At 38.2% G+C, this 24,549-nt stretch overlaps 1 protein-coding gene across 1 annotated transcript in view; it reads right to left on the bottom strand.

Moving 5' to 3' along the window:
* Window positions 1-13,696: 13,696 nt before the first annotated feature.
* MTPN (myotrophin) overlaps window positions 13,697-24,549 on the bottom strand; it is a 32,180-nt gene continuing 21,327 nt past the window's right edge. Inside the window, exons 2-4 of the mRNA XM_063395601.1 lie at window positions 22,911-23,024; window positions 21,717-21,800; window positions 13,697-16,954 (exon numbers count right to left, since the gene is read on the bottom strand). Coding sequence (XP_063251671.1) covers window positions 16,868-16,954; window positions 21,717-21,800; window positions 22,911-23,024 — 285 coding nt within the window. The 3' untranslated portion in view covers window positions 13,697-16,867. The remainder of the gene's footprint in view (window positions 16,955-21,716; window positions 21,801-22,910; window positions 23,025-24,549) is intronic.

Genomic DNA, 24,549 nt, shown 5'->3' with positions numbered 1-24,549 from the left:
GTCAGCTCTAGCAAGATTGTTCTTTAAATATCTGATTTTAGCCTGCACTTGACTTGAAAACCTGAAAGTACACCATCCACAGTTTCAGAAGAAAAACAAGGATAATGAGGAAGAATCTTAGGAAATGCTCCTTTTCCATGTGTATGAATTCAAACCATAACAGAATGAAATATTAACACTCATGCAAAATGCAATATATAATCTGAATTATGGCATGGTTCTAAGGAACCTCAGGAGATCTAGTCCAACCTCCATGAGAAAGCTTAAACTGCAACCTGTGTGGATGCAGTTCTGAACCAGGAGGATGTGGTATCAGTGGACATATCTGGCCACTGAAGATGATTGTTGGGGGTTAGATTTGGTTTTGGTTTTTTTTTTCCTCTTCTCACAGAATTTTTTCCCATAAGTTTCCAAGAAGCCTTAATGACTACTTAGTCAGGACAAAAAGAGTGCTTGAGGGATATGGCAGCACGAAGCTGCACCTATTGTTTTTGAGTCCCTGGGAGTGTCCCTCAGACGGGAGAGATGATGAGCTTTGGGAAAGGCAAAAAGACAGATCTGGGGGAGGGGGAGGCACTCTTGCTCTCAGTGCCGAGGAGGACGGTCAGGCTGCCCTCTGCCTCTGCCTCGTCCTGGGAAATCTATCGTCATCTGCTGTGTACCTGGGAATCCTGAACTCGCTTTCTCCAGCCTCTCCCACCACCGCCGCTGCTTCTTCGGAGCTTTGGGGTTCCCCTGCTACTCTGTAGCCCTGCACTGCCCAGCCCTGCCGGGACACCCCTGCTGTTCCAGCTGCCAGCCCAGAGCTCCTCATCTCTTCCACCAGCCCGGGACTTTTTCCTTCCTTCCAGTTCGGCCTCTCGGAGACCTGCAGGGGCACCCAGATCAAACTGCTCTGGGCTTTTGTAAAAGAAAGCCCTCAAGGTTCTTGGTTCTGTTTATTATTGATGCTGTAGTTGTTGTTTGTTTGTCGTTTTGTCATATATACTAGTAAAGAACTGTTATTCCTACCCCCATACCTCTGCCTGAAAGCTCCTTTAATTTTCCTTTTAATTGGAATAATTTGGAGGGAGGGGATTTGAATTCTCCATCTCTAGGGAGGTCCTGCCCCTTCCTAGCAGATATCTGTCTTTCAAACCAAGACAATGATGAAGTAGATCTTGCTATACCAGACCTTTTGCTGTTTTCCTTTTTTTTTTTTTTTTTTTTTTTTTTTTTTTTTGTGTGTGTGTGTTTTTGTTTGTTTGGTTTTGGTTTTGTTTTTGTGTTTTTTGGGGGTTTGTTTGTTTGTTTTGGGGTTTGGGGTGGTTTTTTTGTTGTTTATTTGTTTTTTTGTTGTTTTGTTTTGGGTTTGTTTTGTTTGTTTTTTTTTCTCTTCTCAGGGTGATGTCTGGGTGATGGAAAGCATGGTTTTGCTACTGCAGCTGTGTTCACTCCTGAAAATTTTTTCTAGCATAGCACATTAGTGGTCCTGGTAATGTAGACTGCAGGTAAAATTATCATCTGGTCACACACTCAAAAAGCCCAAAGTTTGCACACAGACCATGGTGCTTTCATTTGCACATCATTTGCTACTAATAAAAGACAATAATAATATCAGATTGGTACCTTAAGCACAAATGGATAATAGAAGATAAATTATCCTGAAATATTTTTCAGAATTCAAGGAATAGTAGCCTCATAGTGGAAAAGAAAAAGGCTTCTACAAGCCCAAATGTGTTTATTAAGGGGTAAAACCATACCCCAGGCCTGTTATTTCAAATTAATGGGGCCTTTTAACACACATTTCTTGATACATCTGATTTGTATCTGCTGAAGTAATATAGAGCTGTGAAGCATGGCTAGAAGTGGCACTCTGCAGAGAAATCTCTGCTGGAGAAGCTGCAGAATTTCTATAATTTCCATTAACTAAAATGAGTGGGGGAAATCTCCAAAGCTAGCCGGCAAATGGTTTGTTTTTCATAAGTCCCATTTTCCTGGAAATAAAGATCCACTAATAAGCAATGCTACATCATGAGGGAAATTAAAACCTATTAAAAAACAACAAAAAAATTCTGTCTAGACTTGTAGACCTGTACAACTAGAGAAGCACAACCTCAGCACTGTGGATGCAGCTAAGCGTGGCATGAGTGAAGAGAGGCCAGCGAAGGCAGACATCATTTCTGAGTGGGAATGGAAATAAACTTTACTGCTAGAAGCTGTTTTCACACTAGATACTAATACAGCCAGTGTGAACACACACACACAAATGAAGTGTTGCACTTTGAAATGAATTAATTATTGTAGCACATAGCCTGTACCTACGTAAGGCAACAGAACTGAACTTTGATCAATTGAATAGCTTTGTGTTTTTAACACTGTGCAACATCCAACATAGCTCTCAGAGTAATTTCTGAAATATTTTTCAGGTGGTTTGCAATCTGTTTTTCATAGACTGAGCTGTCACAGTGACTCAGTAGGATTCTGCAGAGTAGTAAGTGTTAGAATCAATACAAACAGCTGCAGGGGATGTATCCTTGGAAGAAAGAAGACAAAAACCAATCCCATCATCAAGATTTATAATTTTCTTTTTAAAATTCCAAGCCTTTGTCACTTCTCTTTTTCCATAAAGTCTACACAGAGGTTGCCTTCAACAAGCACAATATCTGAAAACATCTGGAAGTATCCATTAAGTACACTGAATCAATCAATTTCAGAGGATACCAAATCCAAAGTCAATCTGTAAAAAGCCCAGAAAGACAGCTGAACTTACTATTCTCAATATGACTTTAAAATATGGTAATCCATATAAATTGCATAAATATGCATCCCTTGCATGTATTTTTTGTAAGGCATGTATATTAATGTTTTTTCAAAAAGTATATTTAGCTGCATTAAAATTTATACAACCCTCAAAAAGATGAAACTTCACAAAATTGCTGGACTAGGATGGGGTTTGAAAAAAACACATAGTTGTAAAGGTTTACAGGAGTAACTCCTTAAAAAAACCAACCAACCAACCAACCAAAAAAACAACAACAAAACCCCTCATATCTGTTTTTAAAAGCATTTAGTGATGGATACTCCATAGGCTTTCTCAAAAATGTTTCAGAAATTCTTGATGCCAGATTCCTCACTGTAGTTTATACCCATTTTTATCTCATCTGCCACAGTCATGGAGAAAGACAGCTTCCCTTCCTCTTTGCAAGAATGTTTTACATTTCAGGTCTGTTATTGCATGTTTTCAGGACCTTTGATCATTCCTGCTGCTTTCCACTGCGTGAAGAGTGTTCAGAGTTTATCCTACTGCAACTGAGGACTTTTGATCTCTCAGAACTATTTGAAGTGGCAGCTGATGTCAAACATTAGCTTACTATAAGCTGTTTACCTGTGTGCACTGTATCACAGAACAGACACCACTATTGGGCCAGGATTTCTGGACACCATTATAAGGCCCTAAAGAGATTTAGTAGCAGCAAGCCCCAGAGGAATTTGAATGAGAATTTGGAGACTGTGAATTTTCCCTCTATTTTTGTCCTTGACCATGGTGCTTTTATCTCCAAGTATCTGATTCCTCTGTCAAACCTCCCACATGCAAATGGTGTGTAAGGACCAGGCATTACTAATTTTATTTTTCAGCTCTTTGCCCATGCTATCCTTACAGCAGGTAACTCATGCAACGTTTATACATTTCCATTCAAAGTATTTCTTCAAATTCCAAAGGACTGTCTACTGCATTCATGGACTGATGGTAAGTAATTGAAACACAAGACAGTCTGATGGCTTGTCACAGGCTGTCTGAAGGGTCAGCCTGCTGGAAAGCTGGGATTTTCAGTTGTAATGCATTTCTGGAACATACTGCAGAGATACAAGTTCACTCCATTCCAGAGACTGCAAAATTAATGATCCGTCCAAACTTAGTTTAGATGGAGATGAAGTCGTGCATTGGAGTTGCCTTTACAGCCACTGGTAATTTGTTGTTCACTACAAGAGGCAGGGGCAGGGAATCAATTCATTCATTCAGGAAAGGAATTGATTGCTCCCCTAAGCATATGTTTACCCTTGTAAAGAGCAGTTTATAGAGCAGGATGCTTCACAAGGACTTTGGGGAAAATGAGAACTTTTAATTGCCTGACCATTTACGTGTTTGGGATACTCACATTCTCTTGCTTCCTTTGAAGTCAGGACCCACAGCCCCTAAGGATTGTAAAGTTACAAGAAAATTACTAATTGTTAAGGAAATATGCTTTGTAAAATAATTCTCCGTACTGTTTCTTCTCTATTGCCCCTCATCCCTGTTAGCCAATTGATTTTAAATAGAGAAACTTCTAGATAGAAAATGTTTAAGCTTTCCAAAAACTTTTGACAAAAAACAATCTCCCTTCACAAGGAGCTATTGAAGAAACCTGGCAATCAGCACGGATGAAAGTCGTGGCACAGTTTAAAACTGGAGACAGAAAGAATTGGACATCAGTAGCCATTTCTCATTGCTGACAGAGGTTAATACTGGAGTGACCTAGGGACCAGCCTCAGGACTGGACTGAGGACATTCAACCCACGAATTAATGAACTGAAAGGGAAGGTGAACAGCAAGGTGACTATGTCTCCTTGATTATTCTAGATTCTTGTGGCCACTAAGGATTACAAGAAACTTTGGAAAGACCTAGCAAAGACCTGGGGAATGTGCCAGATGTGATGAATCCAGAGACAGCTACAATTTTTGTCAGTACTGTAAATTAAGAAAGAGAAATTTGCTTCTTCTCCTTAACAGCAGTTAAAATATCGTCTCAGTTATCACAGTTTTGTTGTTGCTGTTAGGCTGCATTTTCTGCTATTTCAGCTCTCTTTGGGACCAGGTGAGAAGTAGTGCTAACGCAGGAAAAGAGATTGGGGCTCAAACCACAATGAGGAGGGGGGGAATTCTGCTTCTTCAGCAGCATTTTTTATTTTAACTGTTTCATCAAACATGCAGCCCAAATGATTTGTATGAAGATCAAACAAAATAACAAGGAAATCAGCTCTCCTGAATCCAGAGATGGCCACTTAATCACTTGAAACATCATTCTTCTCAGCAGGGGAAAGCACTGAACAGCAATATTCTCCTGGCTGCCCCCTGTGTCTTTCTGTGGATATCTGTAACTCTCCCACCACTGCTGCAATGACAGCGACACATTTGTAGAAGCCAGGACAGCTCATGTCACTGTACCTCACACCAGCTGCATGAGGATCCTTCACAGCAGACCCTCAATAGGCTACCCTTGAAAGAGATTTTCCTCTCCCTCCAGTGTGGCATGTGGAAGCTCATCAAGACCATAGACTAAAAAAGGTGTTTAGCAGAGCTTAAAGCCATCCTGGAGGTGACAGCTGTGAAAAATGAAGTCATTTGCAGCTACCCTACACAGGACCCCTGTCCCTGCGAGGTGGGAGGCCGGGAGCTGCCTCAAGGACAGGAGAACCCACAGCTTTATCACAGTGGATTAGCTCACCTTCAGCCAGATAGATTTGTACTTCCCAGCCTCCACCAGGATTGCTTATTACAGAATGGAAGAGTTTAGTGCTTGTTTATTTCGTTGAAATACACATTTATCTTTGTTATTTCTGTATTAGGGATTACTGGCTCGGGTGAGTGGTTCTCAAACTTTTCTGTATAATCGAACCAGAAGGAAGTTTAACAACTTCAAGCCAGCTGTATATAAATTAATAGAACGTGGTCATTCTCAAAAAGAGTCTGAAAGTGTGGAAAGCCTGTGGAAAGCAGTCCTTGGTAATTATTGTTCCCTTATATAGTGCCAATTTTAAATAAGCTTTTGCATTTTAGAAGGGCTGCTGTGCTTGCCTCTTTCAGGAAGAAACATTACAACTGCTTTCCTGTGCATTTTGCAATACTATATTTCACAATGCTCTTTCAACTCAGCAGAATATAGTGGTTTTACAGTTCAAGATTAAATAATAGCACCATTTAGAAAGCAAATACTGAGTCAAAGAATTTCAAAGCTGCAGCATTCACTAATTCAGCTTACATGTATTTAAAGCTGTTAACTAAAATAAAAGAAAAAAGATAAATGAAAAAGCAAAATTAATTAATTTGAAAATATTATAATTAACATCTCAAGTTTGTACTTATTTCTTTTGCTCTCTCCCAAATTGCAGCACAAAAACTCCCCTGAACATTATCAACTTTTGTCTCACTATACTGAGTCAAAGCCCTCTGCAGCAGAAACTATTGTGTAAACCTCAAATTTATTAGTGAATGTATTGCAACAGACACTCATGGTTCCTTTCCTGTAGGGTTGGAACTCTTTCTCTTGCCCCAGCCACAAAGACAGCTTTGATGCAAGAATCATTTTGCTTTTTCTTTAACCAAATTTTTGCCATGCACACTCTGCTTTATTTTCCTCTTTATTATGTCACCTGATAAGTTTCCCTGGTTTCCCTAATAACACTAAAAATCGAACTGCTTTGCCCCTCTTATGTATTACCTCTAGAGATGTTTTCTGTAGCATCACCTTCCAATGCAATTTCCTCCAAAACTCATCAATTCATAATCAAAAAGAGAGCAATGATTTGGACCCAGATGCTTTACCACCACAGCCACATGAATTGCACATGACCCTGCACACTTCAGCTTCTTGTTTCCTGTTTATTAAAAAGTCCTCCCCACCATTTTTTAACCATATTTTACTTTCCAGCTAATTATTATTTCTTGACATGCAAGCAGGACAAATTTAGAGTTCTTCAACTTGGCAGTAATATCCTGGGCAAATGCACTGCACAGGTTAACAGTGCTTAAACTCATGAGCATTTCCTCTTTTGATCGTATCTTTCCAGAGGGAAATCATAACTGGCAAGGTCAAACCAAATCTTTTCAAGGAGAGACTTGCTAAATAACTGTGAAACTGAGGGAGGCACAGATTTTCTGGGGCCTGAGTTTATTTATACGTTGGAGAACAAGAAACCAACAAAATTCTCTTTTTTCCTCTCTCTACATACTTCTTGTATGAGTCTGAATTCCTTTGCTGCAAAAATAACTTGTTGCAGGAACAACACTCAAAGTTCAACTTCATCTTTGCAAGAGCTGAACACCACAGATTAAACCAGTGAAACTATTTAACAGCCTCCCTAATATTTGCCCCTAGTATTTCTCAGGTGAGGGATGCACTACCTCTCACAGAAGCAGGAAAGATGAAAGTTTTTGAGAAGACCTGGCCTCCTGTAGACACTTGGCCTGGATCTCAGTGAAAACAACACCACACAGAAACATTTGCCTCCTGACATGGTGGAAAATAGAGCAGATTGCTAATACAGGAACCTTCGAGGCTAAGTATCTCACATTTCTCTGATGTAGTCACACAGTCTTGGGGAAACCAGTTTTAAGATGCTACCAGTACTGGCATAGGTATCAAAACACCAGTAAGAACTTGAGTAAGTGGCAATTTCTCAGGCAGAAACAAAAAGTAATTTTTTCTGTTGTTTTTGTTCATTGGTTGGTTACTTTTTTTTTTTTTTTTTTTTTTTTTTTTTTTTTTTTTTTTGAGAGGGGAGGGTAGGAGGTTGTTTGTTTTGCATTTGGAAAGGAAGTGGCAGAATACCAAGGTTATTTTCATACCAGCTTTTCTTATTTCTTACCATCTGCCTCTCAAATCCAAGTACAACCATTTAATTCCTCATTACAAAGGAAGTGCTTGGATTAAATAGCCCTAAATTCTTCACTTCTCAAGAGGAAATTCTTGTATGTTAGGTACCAATTGTGATAACAATGATGTCTGATGTGATCCATTTATGTAGCATTCAACTGTTACAAAAACTTCATCAGTTCTTATTTTTATACTAACCCTGCCAAAGAAATAAAGTATCATTTTTTAACCACAAAATTTTATCAAAGTCCATGAATCCGGAAAATTCCTGCCTTTTATTACCTGGCGATCAATGGTCCATGAGTAAGATGAATTACCCTCTCTCTTTCTTCCTAAAATGAAAGAAGAGTAATTAAAGGGGAAAAAAATCTACTTCTGTGCTGGATGTTACTCTGCCTGTTTACACATGGAGAAGTTTCCCTCAGGCAACAAAGGATTATTCTATTTTAATCAAAGAACATACAAAATATAACTATCAGCTTTTAAAGAACCAAAAGACACAGAATAATGAATTCATCTACCATTACAAGCAGGTGAATTTTGAACACAATGGAAAAACCTGTCAGAATTCTTCATTATGACAAAAGAAACACTGAAAAATAATCCCAACTGCTGACAACATATTAAAAAGTGACATTTCTTACTATTAACCTGTCAAAAAATAGATATAGTATGATTTCAAAGCCTCTGCAAGACAGGCTTTGTGTTTCCTCTTAGTGAGACACTTTGCAGAGTTGGATCCTTGACTAGATATTTGTCATTATCACTGCTGCACGTACACTAAATAAAATTTAAAATGAAGCTTGCTACCCTCTCAGCGGGCATCCAAGGTGATTTCTTAATGGGACTGCTGGCAAGAGTGACAAAGCTTTACACTGGGGGTTTTGGCCAGAAGCTTTTTAACAGTGGGACACAGAACCTTTGAGCATTCCAAATCCTCAGAAAAATCACTGAGCCGTGACCCATCCATAGGTGCATCCTAGCACATGTAGCTACTACATGGCAAAGGTTTAACCTTTCCTTGGGAGGGATTCCAGTAGGATACGCTGTTTTATCCGCAGGAAGTTTTCACCAGACAGGTCAAACTCACGTAAGCTCTTTCAAAGCAGCATTTCCTCACTTTGGTAGGTTGTCACTAGATAAAAAGAACAACAATCTGGTTGAAACCTTTTTTGAAAAGCTTTCTGCCTGGATGGCCATGAAATTATTGATGGGTTTTGCCAGTCACCAGTGCATTTGGAGGTCCATGTGTCACAGCTGCTGTCCAGAGTGAAAAGGCTTGTGTGTGCAGCAGGCAGCTCTGCACTGACACGGGGTCTGCTTCACAGCGAAACTCCAGTGCAATGAAACCTGCATTTCCAGTGCAAGCTGAGGAGCAAGGGACACCTAACATCTTCTGGAAAAAACCCAAAACCTAAAAAGTAATAAAACCCAGTTCACAGAGAACATGTTTTATCTATCATTTTGAAGCAGGAAGGCAATAAAAAATATGTTCAGCGTGAACACGCACAAGTATTACCAAACACTTAAACTCAAAATACAAAAACAAAAGCCAACAATTTTAATTAATTAGATTATATCTCACAGATGCACAGAAGAATCTTATTTATTAAATTATCAGGTACTTGGGGAAGCAGGTTGATTTGTTGAACACAAAAACTGAATGCAATACACCTTTGTTTGCCTTACCTCAACATGTACTGCCTTCCAACCCCCCAATCTGCAGCTCAGATCTTTATAAACTTGGGTTATAATTGTTACTGAAACGCATTTAGTCTCCAATAGAAACTGAAGAAATCAGCCTGAAATAGATATTGGTCTGTGAAAAACTACTTAGTCGCTATGGGATTTTATTTTTTTACCTTCACTTGTCTGCCTTGTTCATTGGTGCAATATTTTAAAATCCTGCAAAGCCCAACTTGAGCTCCTCTTGGGCTCCTATGTTTGTCTTTTCACTCCTCTACACTGCAGATGGTCTTTTAAATCCTGATCTTTAATCAAAAACGTCTGTTTACGAGTCATCCTTTGAGGTGTGCACTTGCCCAGGTGTATTCTGAATTATGCTGTATCACAACTAACATGAACATTAGGAATCATAAGGCCAACTACAGCATAAAGAGCTGCAGGACAGTAACTTGTGATGTCTTCTATTTCTGCTAGCAGTATGATGTATTATCCATCAGCAGTTCAGCATGATAAATTTAGTACCTGGCAGGTTTCAGAAAATTATCTTGCTGCAAAGTTGAAACAAAATGCAATCATTTACACTATTCCAAGCAACCTGCTGCAGTACCCTAGAACAGCTTGGGTTGGAAGGGACCTTAAAGATCTTCCAGTCCCAACTCCCTGCCAAGGGCAGGGACACCTTTCACTAGAAATTAGGAGTGATGCCTAAGGGCCTCAAGAACTCCTACATTACTTCAGGGTAGCACCAAGGACATCTGTGGCACCACTGACATTACTGTATTTGAAACCACTTTATGTCCTAGTAGCTTTCAGGAATAAAACAAACATCACCCCTCCTCCCCCAACAAAACAAAAAAGGATTAAGTAAATAAGGGTATTCCATATCTGCACCTACTCTTGAGCATCCCTGATGTGAAAAAAAGAAGTAAAGAGATAAAACATCTGATATTTTTAAAAAGATACAAACTACCAGAAGATTTAAAGAATATACCTGTAGTAGAAGGGAGGTAAGATGGAGAAAACCTTTCATTTACTTAATTTCTCCTCAGTCCTTCCTCGTGTGGTTTTAGTTCTTCCTTTCCCATTATAGATAGCAGGCAGCCCTAGAGGGAGTTTTTTCTAGTAACATCTACTAAAAGCTCTCTACTTTCACAGCACCCATTAGAAAGGGAGAACTGTGGTGGAGGCAAAGCACAGCTTTTGGAGGCTGTGCATGCAGGAGGGGCAGGTAAGGGTGAGAGAACAGGAACAGGTGTCACAGGCCAGCTCTGGCACACTGAGAACAAATGCTTTTGACAGAATGTCATCTTTTGAAACCACTCAGGGAGGTTTGGGCAGTAATTTACAGCACAGCTCACTCTGTACATCTCTCTCAACCTCACCTCTACCAACAAAAACAATTTCAATCTCAACCTCTGAGCTTTGTAAATTGGGAACAAGGGAATTCTTTTTTCCCCAAAGCAACTATCTGTTAAGTAAGTACCAGTTACTTTTTTCCTTTTTTTTTTTTTTTTTTTTTTTAAGCCTAAAGAAAGAATGGCCAACATATATTCAGCTTTTTAGAGTGAGAACACAGCCTGAGCAGCACCTCCTTATTAAGTGTACAGGCTATGCAGCCTCATTGCTGTAGGCTGGATCTATTTTCTTTCAAGTTACCATTTAATATGGCTTTGTAAATATTTCAATGTATAGCTACCTTCAGCAATTTCATTAATTTATAATTTTAGGTCTTGTTCTTATGTTTGAAGCTTCTGACACTAGAAATTTGTGTGTCCTTCCTCCAGCTGTCTCATCTCTCTCTCAAAGTGCTCTTCTGTGCTTCTGAGAACATTAATGACCATGACTGCAAATTGCACTAAAGGAACTCTAAAGTGTATCAAGACCTGAGAGATAATCCACCCATCAGCTTACATCTTAAGTGAACAAAAGAGAAGGAAAGAAGTTGGTAAGTGAAATACAGAGACGTTTGTGCATAGTCACAAAAAACCCCTAAAAACGTAGTGTTGCAAGACAAAGCCCACCAAAATATTTGTAAGTAACAAGAACAAACTTTGGGAAAGACTTCTGGAATGTAAAATCAAAATTTATTTGCCAGAGCTCTGGTTTAGTGCCTGCACTGAGAAGTTGGCAATAACCAACCAGCCAACAAGATATTTTGTGTCAATCTAACAGACCTGTTGGTTTTCCACTGAAAATAATACAATAAATAAAAATAATAAAAATAATAAAAATGCTGCTACTCAAATAAAAGGCTACAAATCTTAATTAAAAATGTATGTCAAAAGGGAAGAGGAAGCATCATTTAACTTCTATGAAGAGTTACATACTTTTCAAGATTTCCCACCTCCAGTTTTCAGACAAAAGAGTTAAGACATTAATCCAAACTAGATCTTGTTTATTTTACTTTGAGACAAAAGCTTTAAACAAACTGAATGTTCTCTCAAATGTAATGAGGAATTACTTTCATTTAGAGGAAAAATAATAAGAAACACATAGAAAGAAATATTTCAGAGTTGAATTATTTAACATATGCACCAAAATTGAGCTCATTGGCCAAGAAACTATTTTAAGACTGAGTTTTGGACCCTTGAAATTTATGTTCAGCTTGAGACAACTGAAATAAATTTTCCTTTAATGAATTTTGATAAATGGATTGAGACATGCAGTCTGTTGTGGTATTGGCACTGTCCTGCCTCTTAACTTGAATGGCCACGAGATGAACCTCAGTGCATGAAAGCCTCCATTCTTAATTCTGAAATGTTGCAAAATGATGTAGTAAACAGAACTGAACAAAAAGCACAAAGGAATTGTGTGTCTTGTGGCAGCCTGCAGTGCACCCAACCCAGAGACACTCAGGACATGGGAGAATGGAGAGGTGCACTCAGGTGCTCCCAAACACCACTTGAAGAGTGAAGACCCAAGAGACTCCAGGACTTCTCTTAGAAAGAAGGCTCTCCAAAACAGCATTAGATCACAATAGAAGGCAATGGTATTTAAATGCAACAATTCTGACTTTAAAATCAGAAAACTCTGTTTTGACTGCTCAGGTGGGGAGAGAGGGGCCCTGATCCTAGGAAAAAATGTTCATTCCCAAGCAGACAAAAGTCAAACGTGTTTGAAGACTCTGAAGGCACTGCACGAAACCAAGTGTTTTTCAAACACTCCTCTAGGAAGTTTATGGCATAGCTTAGAGTGGCAAGCTGTTCCCAGATGTCAGATCATGAGTAAAACAAAAATATTTTGAGGAGAGCTCTGAGAGCATAGTTTTCTACAAACTGAGAGAAACAATCAAGGTACAATTGAAAAAATTCTTTTCTTGGGCCAACATCCTTCTGGAAGGGGGCTGCTATTCTCTTTCAAAAGATCAGCCATATTAAATGGCTAAATATTAAAGACTCTTTACCTGCATAGATGAATTTGGTTTGCCACTCACTGAGGAATGTGAGTGAAAAATCTACATTTTGAATTGAGACTATTTCCTGCTGTAGAAAACTGCATTAAAAAACCCCCCATAAGTCACACCAAAACCACTCACAAAACAAAGAGTCAGTAACATGAACATGAGAACCGAAGCTCACGCAAATCAGTTGCCACTGACCTTTACACCATTTGAACTGCTTTAGCATTTGCAGTCAACACACACTTGTTAACCCCAATATTTGACTGAAAGATTTGTGCATATAGCAAGAAAAGTTCTGTAAATTTTTCAAAGTTTAGCAGAGAAAACCAGGAAAATTTAATTTATTTTGAAATAGTTTTTTGATATTTATAGTTTCTACTTTGACACATCTTCCTGTACTTTTCTTTTTAAGTGTCTATTTTAAAATAAATCATAACACTTCAGGCAATTAGATTTAAATCTCTACTGACAAGTACAGTTATAAAAGGAAGTTCTGACAAAGTCACTGTAAAGATGTCACAAGAATAAGAAATAAGCATTTCTATACAATTTTATTTATACTTCAGCTGCGATTTTTGTTAATAACTGTTTCCAGTTTCTTTGATGAAGTAAAGGAGAAAGTAAATTGCTTCAGTCTTCAGAGGTAATAGGAGAAACATTCCTCTCTCCACAGATTGTCTCTGAGAACTTAACATGAATGGAAGGATCTTCAACATTATGCATTACCATTCAAGCAGGAAGAACAGACTATGAGACCACAAAAATAATCCAAACACCTTTTAAATGGATGTAATTTAAAATCCCCCAAAACAACCACAAAAACATTATATATTTCGTTTTCAAAACAGCTTCCGTTCCCCATTTCAGTCTTATAAGCAGCTAAACAGCTTAATCACTGTACACGTGAGCTGGAACTTAAGATGCCTTCCAGGCAAATAAAAAGCTGTAGCCCAAGGTTAATAAAATATGGGAGCAGAAAGGGAAATGAAATTCCAAATTCTAATATCGCACAATTCAAGTTTATTCCATTCATTCTTGCAACACAAACTTAAAAATACAGTATCATTTAGCATTCTGATGTCTATGAACCATGATAATGATGAACCCAACTGTGTCAAAACAGTTAACAATGGTGAAAAGAGAAAGTCAAATATCAAAATGCACGGAGCACTAGTTTTTCTTCTGTCACTGCGTAGAAAGATGATTGTTTACCCATTTACAAAATATAATTAAGACAAGTTCATTTTGAAATTTTGCATGCAACACTGCAATTGCTTGACCTAGAACACTCTATTCTTACCAGCCTCTTCTACAAATAGTCAATGTTATGATCAGCTTCATTTAACTATTGTACTCCTTTTCTAATTTTCTCCCTGTAAGAAAAACGGAGCAGAGCGTACAAAATCCAAAATATACTTAAGTTTATAACTTATTCAGCACAAATTTCAGAGGAAAAGGTTTAAGAACAGAGTGGATTTCCAAGTATATGCAATTCCAGTCTGACAAAGTATTTAAATTCTGTTTATAGAATGAAAAATAATTTACAGTTTGGTATTTTTATCTAGTTAGGACCTACTCAAAGATAGAGGAAGCCACCCATTATTTTTTCCACAAAATAGCTAACAAGAAAGAAACAAATGAACAAGCCCAGTCTCTAGACAATTACAAATGCATAAGCTTTTATTTTTACTTTTCAATTTTAAATCCTGGGCAAAATGATTAAACACCTGTTATGTAGTGCAAAAAGCAGAAAAGTATTTCTTCTTTATAAGCCAAACATTAAATGCCATCTTTTTAACTATCTCAAAAGGCAGCTTGGGTATATATTACAGCCAAATTAACACTTGACTCACTGAAGTCTGTTTGCTTCTTCCCCCCCGCAGGGTGAAGTAAGAAAAAAATAAGGTGTCCCCATAATTGTAGAAAAAGGGAGGCAAAATTGCCTCAGTGAATCTCCAGAAGAGTTAGTACAAAGATGATGTTTCTTTGCTCATTTAAATGAGAGTTAAAGGGAAGGGCAGGAAAGAATACAGAAGAAAAAAAACCCAAAAAAACCCCCAAAAAACCACAACAAAAATACAAAACCACGATGGCCAGACAACTTGACAGTAATCAACACAAACCTGAATAACCAAGTTCTGAATGTAAAAAGAGATTGCAGTTTTCTAGACTAGTATTTGAACAGCTAAGTATTTAATAGCATAATATGGAGGCAAATTGATGCCAAAGATTGTTACTTTCATTGCTGAATAAAGAGTTAAACCTATAGTCTGTATTCACACTATTACAATGACATGACAATCCAGCACTGATCAGAGATAAGATTAAAGAGTCCTCTTATAAATAGTTACTAAAAGCACTGTCCACCAAATATTCTTGTTCTTTTATAAAGCAGTTTACCAACTGAGTTATCACTGATTTCCAACCCTTCTGTTCTTCCTTGCCACCCATCTCCAAGAAATAATTGCACTGTACAGTTTATGGCCAGAGTTGATTGTTTTCTCCATTGCTTTTCTTATGGTATGTGTAGAAGTTAATCAGTTCCTGCTCTCACTTTACAGTCTAAAATGCAATGCTTTTCATAGCCGAGACATTCAATCCTAATATGCAACATTCTTCAAGTAAAACTAAGTCTCTATTAAATATGAGTGGTAGTCACCAATCTACTTTTACATACCCTCTCAATTCCAACAGTGACATCAAAATAATATCAGCTACTTTTGTTTAAAAATTCAGCATGAGACATTATATACATTTGTTTTTCTGTATTGTGTTTGTTACCAGGAAGTTTGAAATCTGTATTCCAAAAGAGAGGAAGATGTATAGTTTGTGGTATAGAACCTGTCACTCAGTTTTAGGTGAACCAGGAATCTAATGAATGTTTTCAGGATGAAAGCCAGAAGCTCAGACATTCCTGAGGACCACAAGATGTGACGGGAGTCCCTGCAACATCATTGAATAGCTTCCCATGAATGATCAAGACTATCATACTTATTGGTACAGTAAATCTTATCTAAAAGTCAATGGTTAATGTGGTATGGCCACTCTGGGAACTTCCAGAACAAGCCTCATGCCTTATTGGAATTTGAGAGGTTCATCCATTCGACAATGAAACACTGATTTGAAGACACGCACAATGGAAAAAAATTCTGTAGCTGTTAGAACAAGTTAAGACTTCTGCTTGTACATCTTCCTGCTTCTACATCTGAACTTAGAAAGGTTCCATGTTTACCAGAAAAATTTAGCAACAACATTCACCTGATATGAAAGTCTAAATAACTACTGTTCATTTTCTACATTTGCCTGGATTATCCTTGTGTACCAAACAGCCTGGAGCTTTCGCATGTGTCTAGAAATTTTACGCTGATGTGGTGAGTAAAGAAATTTCATCTTACATTCCTTTTGGAAAAAAACTACAGCAAAACTTTGACCTCTCTCTCAAAAGCAGTTACTTAAAATGTCTGTCCTGGACTAGAACAAATGTGGGATAGAACGACTTCAAAATCAAGCATCCAAAAGTACCTTGGCAGATATTATGGAGTGTAACACCACCATGCCTCAACCGGTCTTGGTTTGCTCAAGAGTCAGAAAACATTAGTGTGATATCCAATTAGTCAATATAAGAACAGCTCCAATAACTAGTATCAAAAGTCCTCAAAACTGCAACAGAAGCTTTAGGCAGAAGAAGAATAAAGCTACCCACTGAGAGAGAAGAGAGAAGAGCAACCCAGCCACCTACATTACTACACTTCAGATTATGGCAGACACTAAGAGCATGGGAATATTGTCCCCCCTCACAATTAGTTCCAAGTACATAGCACAGCACTTCCATCTAAAGGAAGTACTTCCATCTATCTAAAAAATCTTAGTACTAATCTAGGAGGCTTACAAGCCAAAAATTCAGCATGGTCTGTCTTCCTTTTTCCATTTTCACTAGAAATGGGAAGAGATTGTGCACTGGAAAGAAGTCCTACAGGGACACGGTTCGTAATAGTTTTCAACCCTCTCCAACCAGATTATCTTCAATACAAGCCCCTAACTAGTCTGACTCATAAAGAATTTCCCTCCCCCCAAAGTATTTAGCTGAAGAAGCTGGAAGATGCAAAGAGTGACAGACAGGCAGCAGTGTGAGGCCACAGGAGAGACATTTAAGGTATCAGTCCATCCGTCACTGAAGAAGAGTCTTGATTGCCTGGTTGTCAGTGGCTTCAAAGGCAGTTAGTCCATCTGGGCCTTTCACAGTCTTATCAGCACCCTGGAAAGACAATGAGAAGGACTGTCAATTCATAAAGCCAGGCTGCATCAGTACAAAGTGTGTCTAAAGTTACATATCTTGCATAATTATACTGATTATATACAGCTTTTTACTGCAGTGCCTTGTTTTTATTCAGAAAACAACCATGCAAGATCTATGTACAGAACTTTTCAGCATGCAGCTGATCTGAGTTTCCAACTCTGTCATTTAAAAACAAGGAAAAAAGCCACGTAATTTTTGTTACACAGCAAATTTCAAGTCCAACTAATTATCAGTTAATATTAGAAACACATGGATTTTTTGTTTGTAGCAACTACTACACTTACAAAAGCAAAAATTCAGTGTTACATACTTCTACAAAATCTATGGTGCAAGAAGCTCTCTTGTGCTGAATTAGACAGGTAATACCTGGAAGAGCTGATTTACTAACAAATCATACTATAATTCCTTCTATATCATAAAATGGCTACACTCATCAAGGATTGCACTTCTCTTCCATTCTGAAAAAAAAAGACCCTATTGATACATCAGAAAAGCAACACCACAAAATCATTCCAAGTCCAAAACTGCTCAGGGTTGTTTTGAAAGAGTTATGTGTACACCTAAAAGGCAACAAAAGAGAACAGGGAGGCAACAGGAAAATTAGGGACAATGCACCAACTGGATAAATTGGAGGATAATGCACCAACTGGATAAATTGGAGGATAATGCACCAACTGGATAAATTGGAGGATAATGCCCCAACTGGATAAATGGGAGGATAATGCCCCAACTGGATAAATTGGAGGATAATGCCCCAACTGGATAAATTGGAGGATAATGCCCCAACTGGATAAATTGGAGGATAATGCCCCAACTGGATAAATTGGAGGATAATGCCCCAACTGGATAAATTGGAGGATAATGCACCAACTGGATAAATCAACGAATTAGAATAAACTGCTGCAAGTAAGCACAAGCACAGTGCCAGATTTATGGGAGGAGAACAAAAGAAGGGAAACAGAGTGATTAACTAGTCATGTTTGCTTTGAGCACTGTGTAATCATATTCATGAAAGGGAAAACAGACTACACTGTAAATGTGGTAGCTAAATAAGGGGACAAAAGTCATTAGAGATCACAGGACTGATTTCAGAACAACTCTGCAAAATAATGTGCAAATCTTGCTTGAAAATACGTGTTTGCTCTATCAAATGACAGGAAAAACACTGGGTACAAACACATTTTGTCAAAAGTGTGTACAGCAGAGGGCTGTCTTCCATTCATGCATAAGCTCTCCACAAATCCCTTCTCAATTACAAGGAAGACTGTTAGTTACTATTAAGGACACTGAATAGTTTAAGAACATAATGGACCTAGAATTTCCATAGCTTCTTTACTGATTAAACACACAAAGCCTCACTGAACTTCCATACGTAACACCATGTCTGCTCCCAGTGGCAACTGGGAGAGTTGCCTCCAGAGAGTGGCAACTCTCTCTTCCCTAAACTTTTCTAACAGTCTAAGTAACTGGATCTGATACCACTGTGATGTGCTACTAATACTACCTGTCACAAGGTAGGGTATTTCCCTCTTTGAAACTTGTACACTCTTTAATTGCATGTACTCAACCTGTCATTCAAAAAAGATGGTTTGGCAATGGTTTTCAAGGCAGCACTGCCAGTCTTGTGGTCCACTGGCCAAACTGATCCTCTTGGAGCTGTTCATCTTCCTTGTGGCCCCTAGAGACTCTCAGTGCAAGAGATGCCTTGAGTTCCCTCCAGTGACAGGAGCAACTGCAGTATTTCCTCTCTCCTAGCACTGTGCAACATTCTTGGCCCAAACAGTACAAGGACGCTGCAGTTCTTTGGGATATGAACATGAGCTGAATTAGCCTGTTCCAAACAAGTGACATTGTGGTCACTGCAAACACACACTTGGGCTGAAACCATGGGAACACTGCTTGTAAAACATTTATTTTTCTCCTAAAAAAACCCTGAGAGATTTAGCAGATATTCAACACTTATAATCTTAGCTGTCCAGGGAAAGGAAAAGCAACTAACAGTACAAATAGCTTCTTTTGCAGGTGTTGATTATTTCTGCTGCTTAGACAACACTCAGATTAGAATCTGTGTGGAAATCAAGAAGGCTTTGAAGCTGTTCCTTGATGTTAAGCTCAGAAAATCTTGAAGAAAAATGGAACTGTGCAGTAATAGACCTGAGAGAATTTAAAGAACTCTCCACCAATGAACCAGCATTTAGGATACCAAAGATAACAGTTAACTGAGGTAATTTTGAAGTATAAAGAGAGGTTTTAAGAGTCCTTAACATAGGACTGCTCCCCCTCCTCAGAAAAATACGTCAGGAAAGTTATTGACATCCAAGACCTGGGTTTCTAAAACAGCTTTACTGAATGTAGGATAATAGGGTCATGACTACCTAAGGAGGATGTCGTTCATTAAACTCAGTACTAATAAATTTAGAAAATGGCCCATTAGCTAGACAGAAAGATTCCTGCTAACATTCAATAAAAAGAGAAGGAAACAATAAAGGTCAGATCAAGAGGACTTTAATTTGCAGAAATACAAAACTGCCTGGAAGCAACTTTAATAAAAAACTCATAAAAGTACAATGATTCCATAGTATTCTCTACTTCCCCAAAGTAAAAAGTTACTAATATTTGTGTTATGTTCTACTCTGAAAATACACATGCACAAATAAATATAAACCCTCACTCCTTGGCAGGGTAATGACAAACAAGTTATTATTTGCCCAGGCAAAGCACAAATGTTAAACAAGCTCTGAGAGCCACACAGGAGCTACTTGGCTCCAGCTGCAGTTCTGGAAAAAACCCAGTGCAACAAACACAGAACCCATGATGGGAACTGAGCTCCTACCAAACTGTGAAACCAGAACTGGGGGCACTTAACGAAGCTGGGAAAAGATTAGTTTACACAGTAAACAGCAACCTGCTAAAAAGAGTTGCCAGATGACACAACAGAGGCAGATGTCTTCTTGCTCAAAAAGTACATGGATGAATTAGTGGACAACAGATCTGCCAACACTTCTGAATGGGGGACAGATGTGTGCACCTCTGAAATCCCCAGCAGAGCAGCCATGAATGAGGGGAATGAGTGAGCAGACGTGGTCATACTCACAGCTCTTCCTTTTGCCACTGTCACAGGAGAAAAAAGGTGCTACACTGCCCAACTCAGCAGGATATTTCTTGTAACACAGAAGCACAACTATTTTGGAAGTTGAAAAAATGGATGAAGTTTGTTGCCTCCTATGCAACAACTCATCCTCCATTTGAAGCTTTCAAACTGCTGATTGTCTATTTTAACATATTGGTTTCTCTGACACTAAAAAACCACAGCTTTTTACATTAGAAATCAAACACCAGATTACTAAAAAAACATGATCAATGTTTGAAACATTTCTTGAAATCCTGCTCCTTCTCCTCCCTCTCAATAGCTCGAGAGTCTTGTGTAAAAGGTTTACAGACATCCCCACAGTCCATCACCATAAAAAGCAATGGAGAATGTTGGCTTAGTAACTGGGAAGAACATTAAACAGTCAGTAATTCTGAGATCTTTCAGTAAGGGTTGAAGCCCGATTCCCAGGTATTTGCTACCAAAGAACATAGGACTACAGTACAAAAAACAAGTGTCATAAAATAACTGTGTTAAGAGATAGAACAACCTCTACATATAAGCCCTGCCTCAAACAGACAGAGCTGATAAGCCAACTTCCAGTTTATAAATATTTCATCAGCTAGCTCATGTAAAGGGAAGCAATCAACATTTAACTCTGCATGAAGAAATCTGAAAGTAATTTATTATTTGAGCAACTTACCTAGGATGGAAAATCCTCCAAACCAGAAACAGAAATAAATCAACATGGGATAAAGGATCCTTCATTTAGGAACATCATTTTTTTGATGTTCCTAAATGAAGGATCAATCTTCACAATGAATTTAAGCAAGTTGGATACACCATTTAAATCCTAAATTAACAGTCACTGCATTTGTTTACAAAAAAGCATAAGTAATACCAGACAAGATCAAAGAAGTGATCTTAAGTGAAATTCAACCAGTATTAAGGCAGTTAAGGAAAACTTTACCCTGGAAGTGGCATATGAAGGTATTAGACAGCAAGAAATCCTCTGGCCAGATGATGTAAGTCAAGAAGGAGTGCATATGAATAGAGATAAAAGACTGCTTGAATTAACGTCTGGCTTTGTAAAATTGATCACCTTTGCAATATAAATCAAAGTGCAAACAGAGACAGATTAAGCTTATCCTCCCCATGACAAAATTTACAAGCTGTAGGACAGAGAAAGCTTGGCTTCCTACATTTATTTCCCCTCTCTCTGCCAACCCAGATGGGTCCTCAGTCATCTGGCAAAAGTTGAGGGAAACCACACCTCTGAGCAACTTCACAGCAGAGATTCCATCTCATGAAACACTTAAACAGCTGCCAAAGCCAAATCCACTGAAGGAATGCTTTTTTTTCTCCCCTTACTGATTTGCAGTTCTGCTTTCTAGCTGGAGCCCAAAATACTCTTATGGTCACTGTTACTTTTGCTACACCACAGAAGTCCTGTAACTTTGTCCTTCAGCCATGTTTCACTGTGAGCAGAGTACACCCTCTGTTTTAGCAACACAAATGGCATTTGTTTGATGTTCTGAACATATCATCTGGAGCATCATAATCTTATTGAAAAAAAAGTCACAGTAATATGCTTTGCTAATGGATAACTTGTTCGAACTATTTGTATCTCACCTTTGACAGAAGCAATTTCACACAGGAAACGTGGCCCTCATAGACTGCTGATAGCAGTGGTGTGATATTGTGTTTGTCTGGAGCCTGTAAATTGAGATACAATTACTTGAAGGACAATTTCACACAGCATTATAAGGTTTCACAGAACTTTTTAATTTTAATCAATAGTAGAGGAAGTAAAAACTTAAGAATGTTAGCCAGAAATGCATTCCAATGGATTTTTTTACCTTTCTTTTTTAAAAAGGAAATGTTATCATTTAAGAAAGAGGTAATAGCAAGGTATTTCTTCCACAAGACTTCTAGGTATCCAAAGCTTGTCCATAATTTTAGGCCAATGATGGAAATCAGGCAGTTTCAGCTGACAAGTTTTGCCCAGTTAAAAACACTACTCCTAATTCTCCCATTTCACAGCCAGCATCACCTCAGAAAACAGTTTTGGCTGAAACATTGTTTTAGCTGTCTTCTCTCTAAACTACAGTCCTGGAAAGAATAAGAAATGGAGTAACTGAAATGCTATTTTTAACTCTTCCTCAGCTAGGAAAATTCCCAAGGAAGAGATAATTTTTCCAGACACCCAGGAGCAAAATCCAAGCATTTTTGTTATGAACTAAAGCTAAGATGGCTTACATGTTAACTTTTGGACAAGCATTCTAAGGCCCAACATTTGGGGTGTATGGTTAAAATATTTAGGAACTTAACTTCCTGGGAGCTGATTTAGCTTAGTCAAGTCTTTTCAAACAAGAAGCCGTGCTAAACAAGAAGTCAAGCTACAGCAAAATTACTTAAACAAGAAAGAATGCCTCCAAAGAAGAAAAAAAGCACACTAGTTTAAACAGCTGATCCTGCCCTGGCTCAAGAGGTCTTCTGAAACCCCTTCCAACAAATGCAAATATGCATTGCAAACCTTATTCTGATGTGATTACTGGAATAATTTTTCCAATCGCAGTCAAATTAAATTTTAACTTTTTATAGCTACAAACAACTTTTTCCAGTGTGTCCAAAGAGAATGAAAACACTTAACAAACATAACTGCAAGCTTCTAACCTCTAGAATCCCACCTCTCACATATTTTTAAATGCATCTAATTGTTTAGTTTGATTTGTACCTTTCAGTGACCATTTAGGCACTTGCACCAATCCCTTTGCTGTCTGTGGGAAGACTTTAAGACCTGTTTGCAAATACATTAATACATACATTAATGTCAGCTCCTTTCAAGAGCAGAAATTCCAGAATCTCAAGCTGTCCACAGTCTGCTGCATAGTGAAGAGGCTTCCTCCCACCTTCAAGTGTCCGGTTGACATCTTCACCCTTCAATAGAAACATAATCTAATCAGCAAAATTTTAGAGCTAACACATGAGGAAGAGCTTGAAAGAAATCCAACACCTTCAAACATGCTGAAGAATATTGCACCCAAATATTTCAGTCACTGCCCAAGAAAAATGAAAATTAAGTCACTCAATTTCTGTTCCCTCACATCTGCATTTATGACTGCAGGACAACCTTGATCCCTTGTACAGTACTGCATCTCAGGTGTAACAAGTACCAATTACACTAGGTAACTCATGATTAAAAAAAAAGCCAAACCAAACCAATAAAAAAAAATCATTAGAGCTTGTACAAAATGCTCCCCTTGGCTCATTTTGCTTCTCTTGCCCCACAACTAGGATTATAATTATTTGGCTAAATTCCTTTATCTGGTTCTATGAATACAGAAGTTTTGCATAATGATAAACCAGCTGCATAGAAGTAAGTCAGCATCATAACTACCAACGAGTCCAGGCCATCCATAATTTACAACCCAATTATGAAACTGTCCACCCTGCTTTATAAATAGCACTTGCCAATTCTACATGCTATAAACAAGTCTGAAGAGTCAACCAAATCAGGACACAGGAAGTTGTACTCTAATGCCTCTCGTATGAGTGGATTGAGACCTCTCTTAAGGCGTAAACAAAATTTAATTTACTGAGTACCTAATCAGCTTTGTTTCCTCACCTTGGGTTGTGCAACTAAGGATAAACTGATTTACTGCCCTTCATTAGTGACAACAAGTTACTGGAAACCAACTAGAGACAAGCTGTGTGGTAAGTGGCTTCTTGCTCCTATGTGCAAGGAATCTTAGTGTTTTAGGAGAGGTTAAATTTAGCATCATACCTCAAACCCTGTGTCTCCACAGAAAAACAAACAGAAGAATTTTGGCTGCAGCACCGATTCACACTTCTCTGTAGAGCCCCTGCAGTTCCCTCACTCCTGTCCCAAATTTCTAGAAAGTGCACATAATAGTAGGATTGACATATATCTTCCAGATATTACTTCCCTTCTAAGAAAGGAAGAGAAGATTGCCAAAAGGAAATCTTATCCTGCTTTTGATGTCCTATGTAATCAGTGTTTTACACTACTAGTGAAATAACAAGATGACCTCATTATTCTCCTCTCTTCTCAATAGGATATTCAATTATTCATCATATACCTTTGTAGCAGATAGCATTGTGATGTAGCTTATCATCTGTTGAATTTCACTGACAATTAAGTTTTAATGAAAAAAAAAGCACCCAGATCAAAGTATGTTAATAGTACATAAATAGTCTGGGAAAGCACATAAAGAAGCAGTATATACTTATGCTGAACAATAAACTCTCTCCATTCTTTTATTTGCACATGGACTCTTCTCATCCATTTTAAAACAACTGGCATTTACATAACCCATTATCTTTGCTGATACATTAGGGACTGGGTGGACAAGTTTGAGAAGTCAGCCACATGAAAGCCACATAATAACAAACCCAAAACAGTCTCAACAACCCTTGTAAAGTCTGACACATGCCAAGACAT

This window comes from Prinia subflava, chromosome 4, assembly GCF_021018805.1.
Source record: "Prinia subflava isolate CZ2003 ecotype Zambia chromosome 4, Cam_Psub_1.2, whole genome shotgun sequence".
Taxonomy (NCBI): Eukaryota; Metazoa; Chordata; class Aves; order Passeriformes; family Cisticolidae; genus Prinia; species Prinia subflava.
The sequence above is the reverse complement of the archived record's forward strand: the minus strand, read 5'-3'. Positions and strand labels throughout refer to the sequence as shown.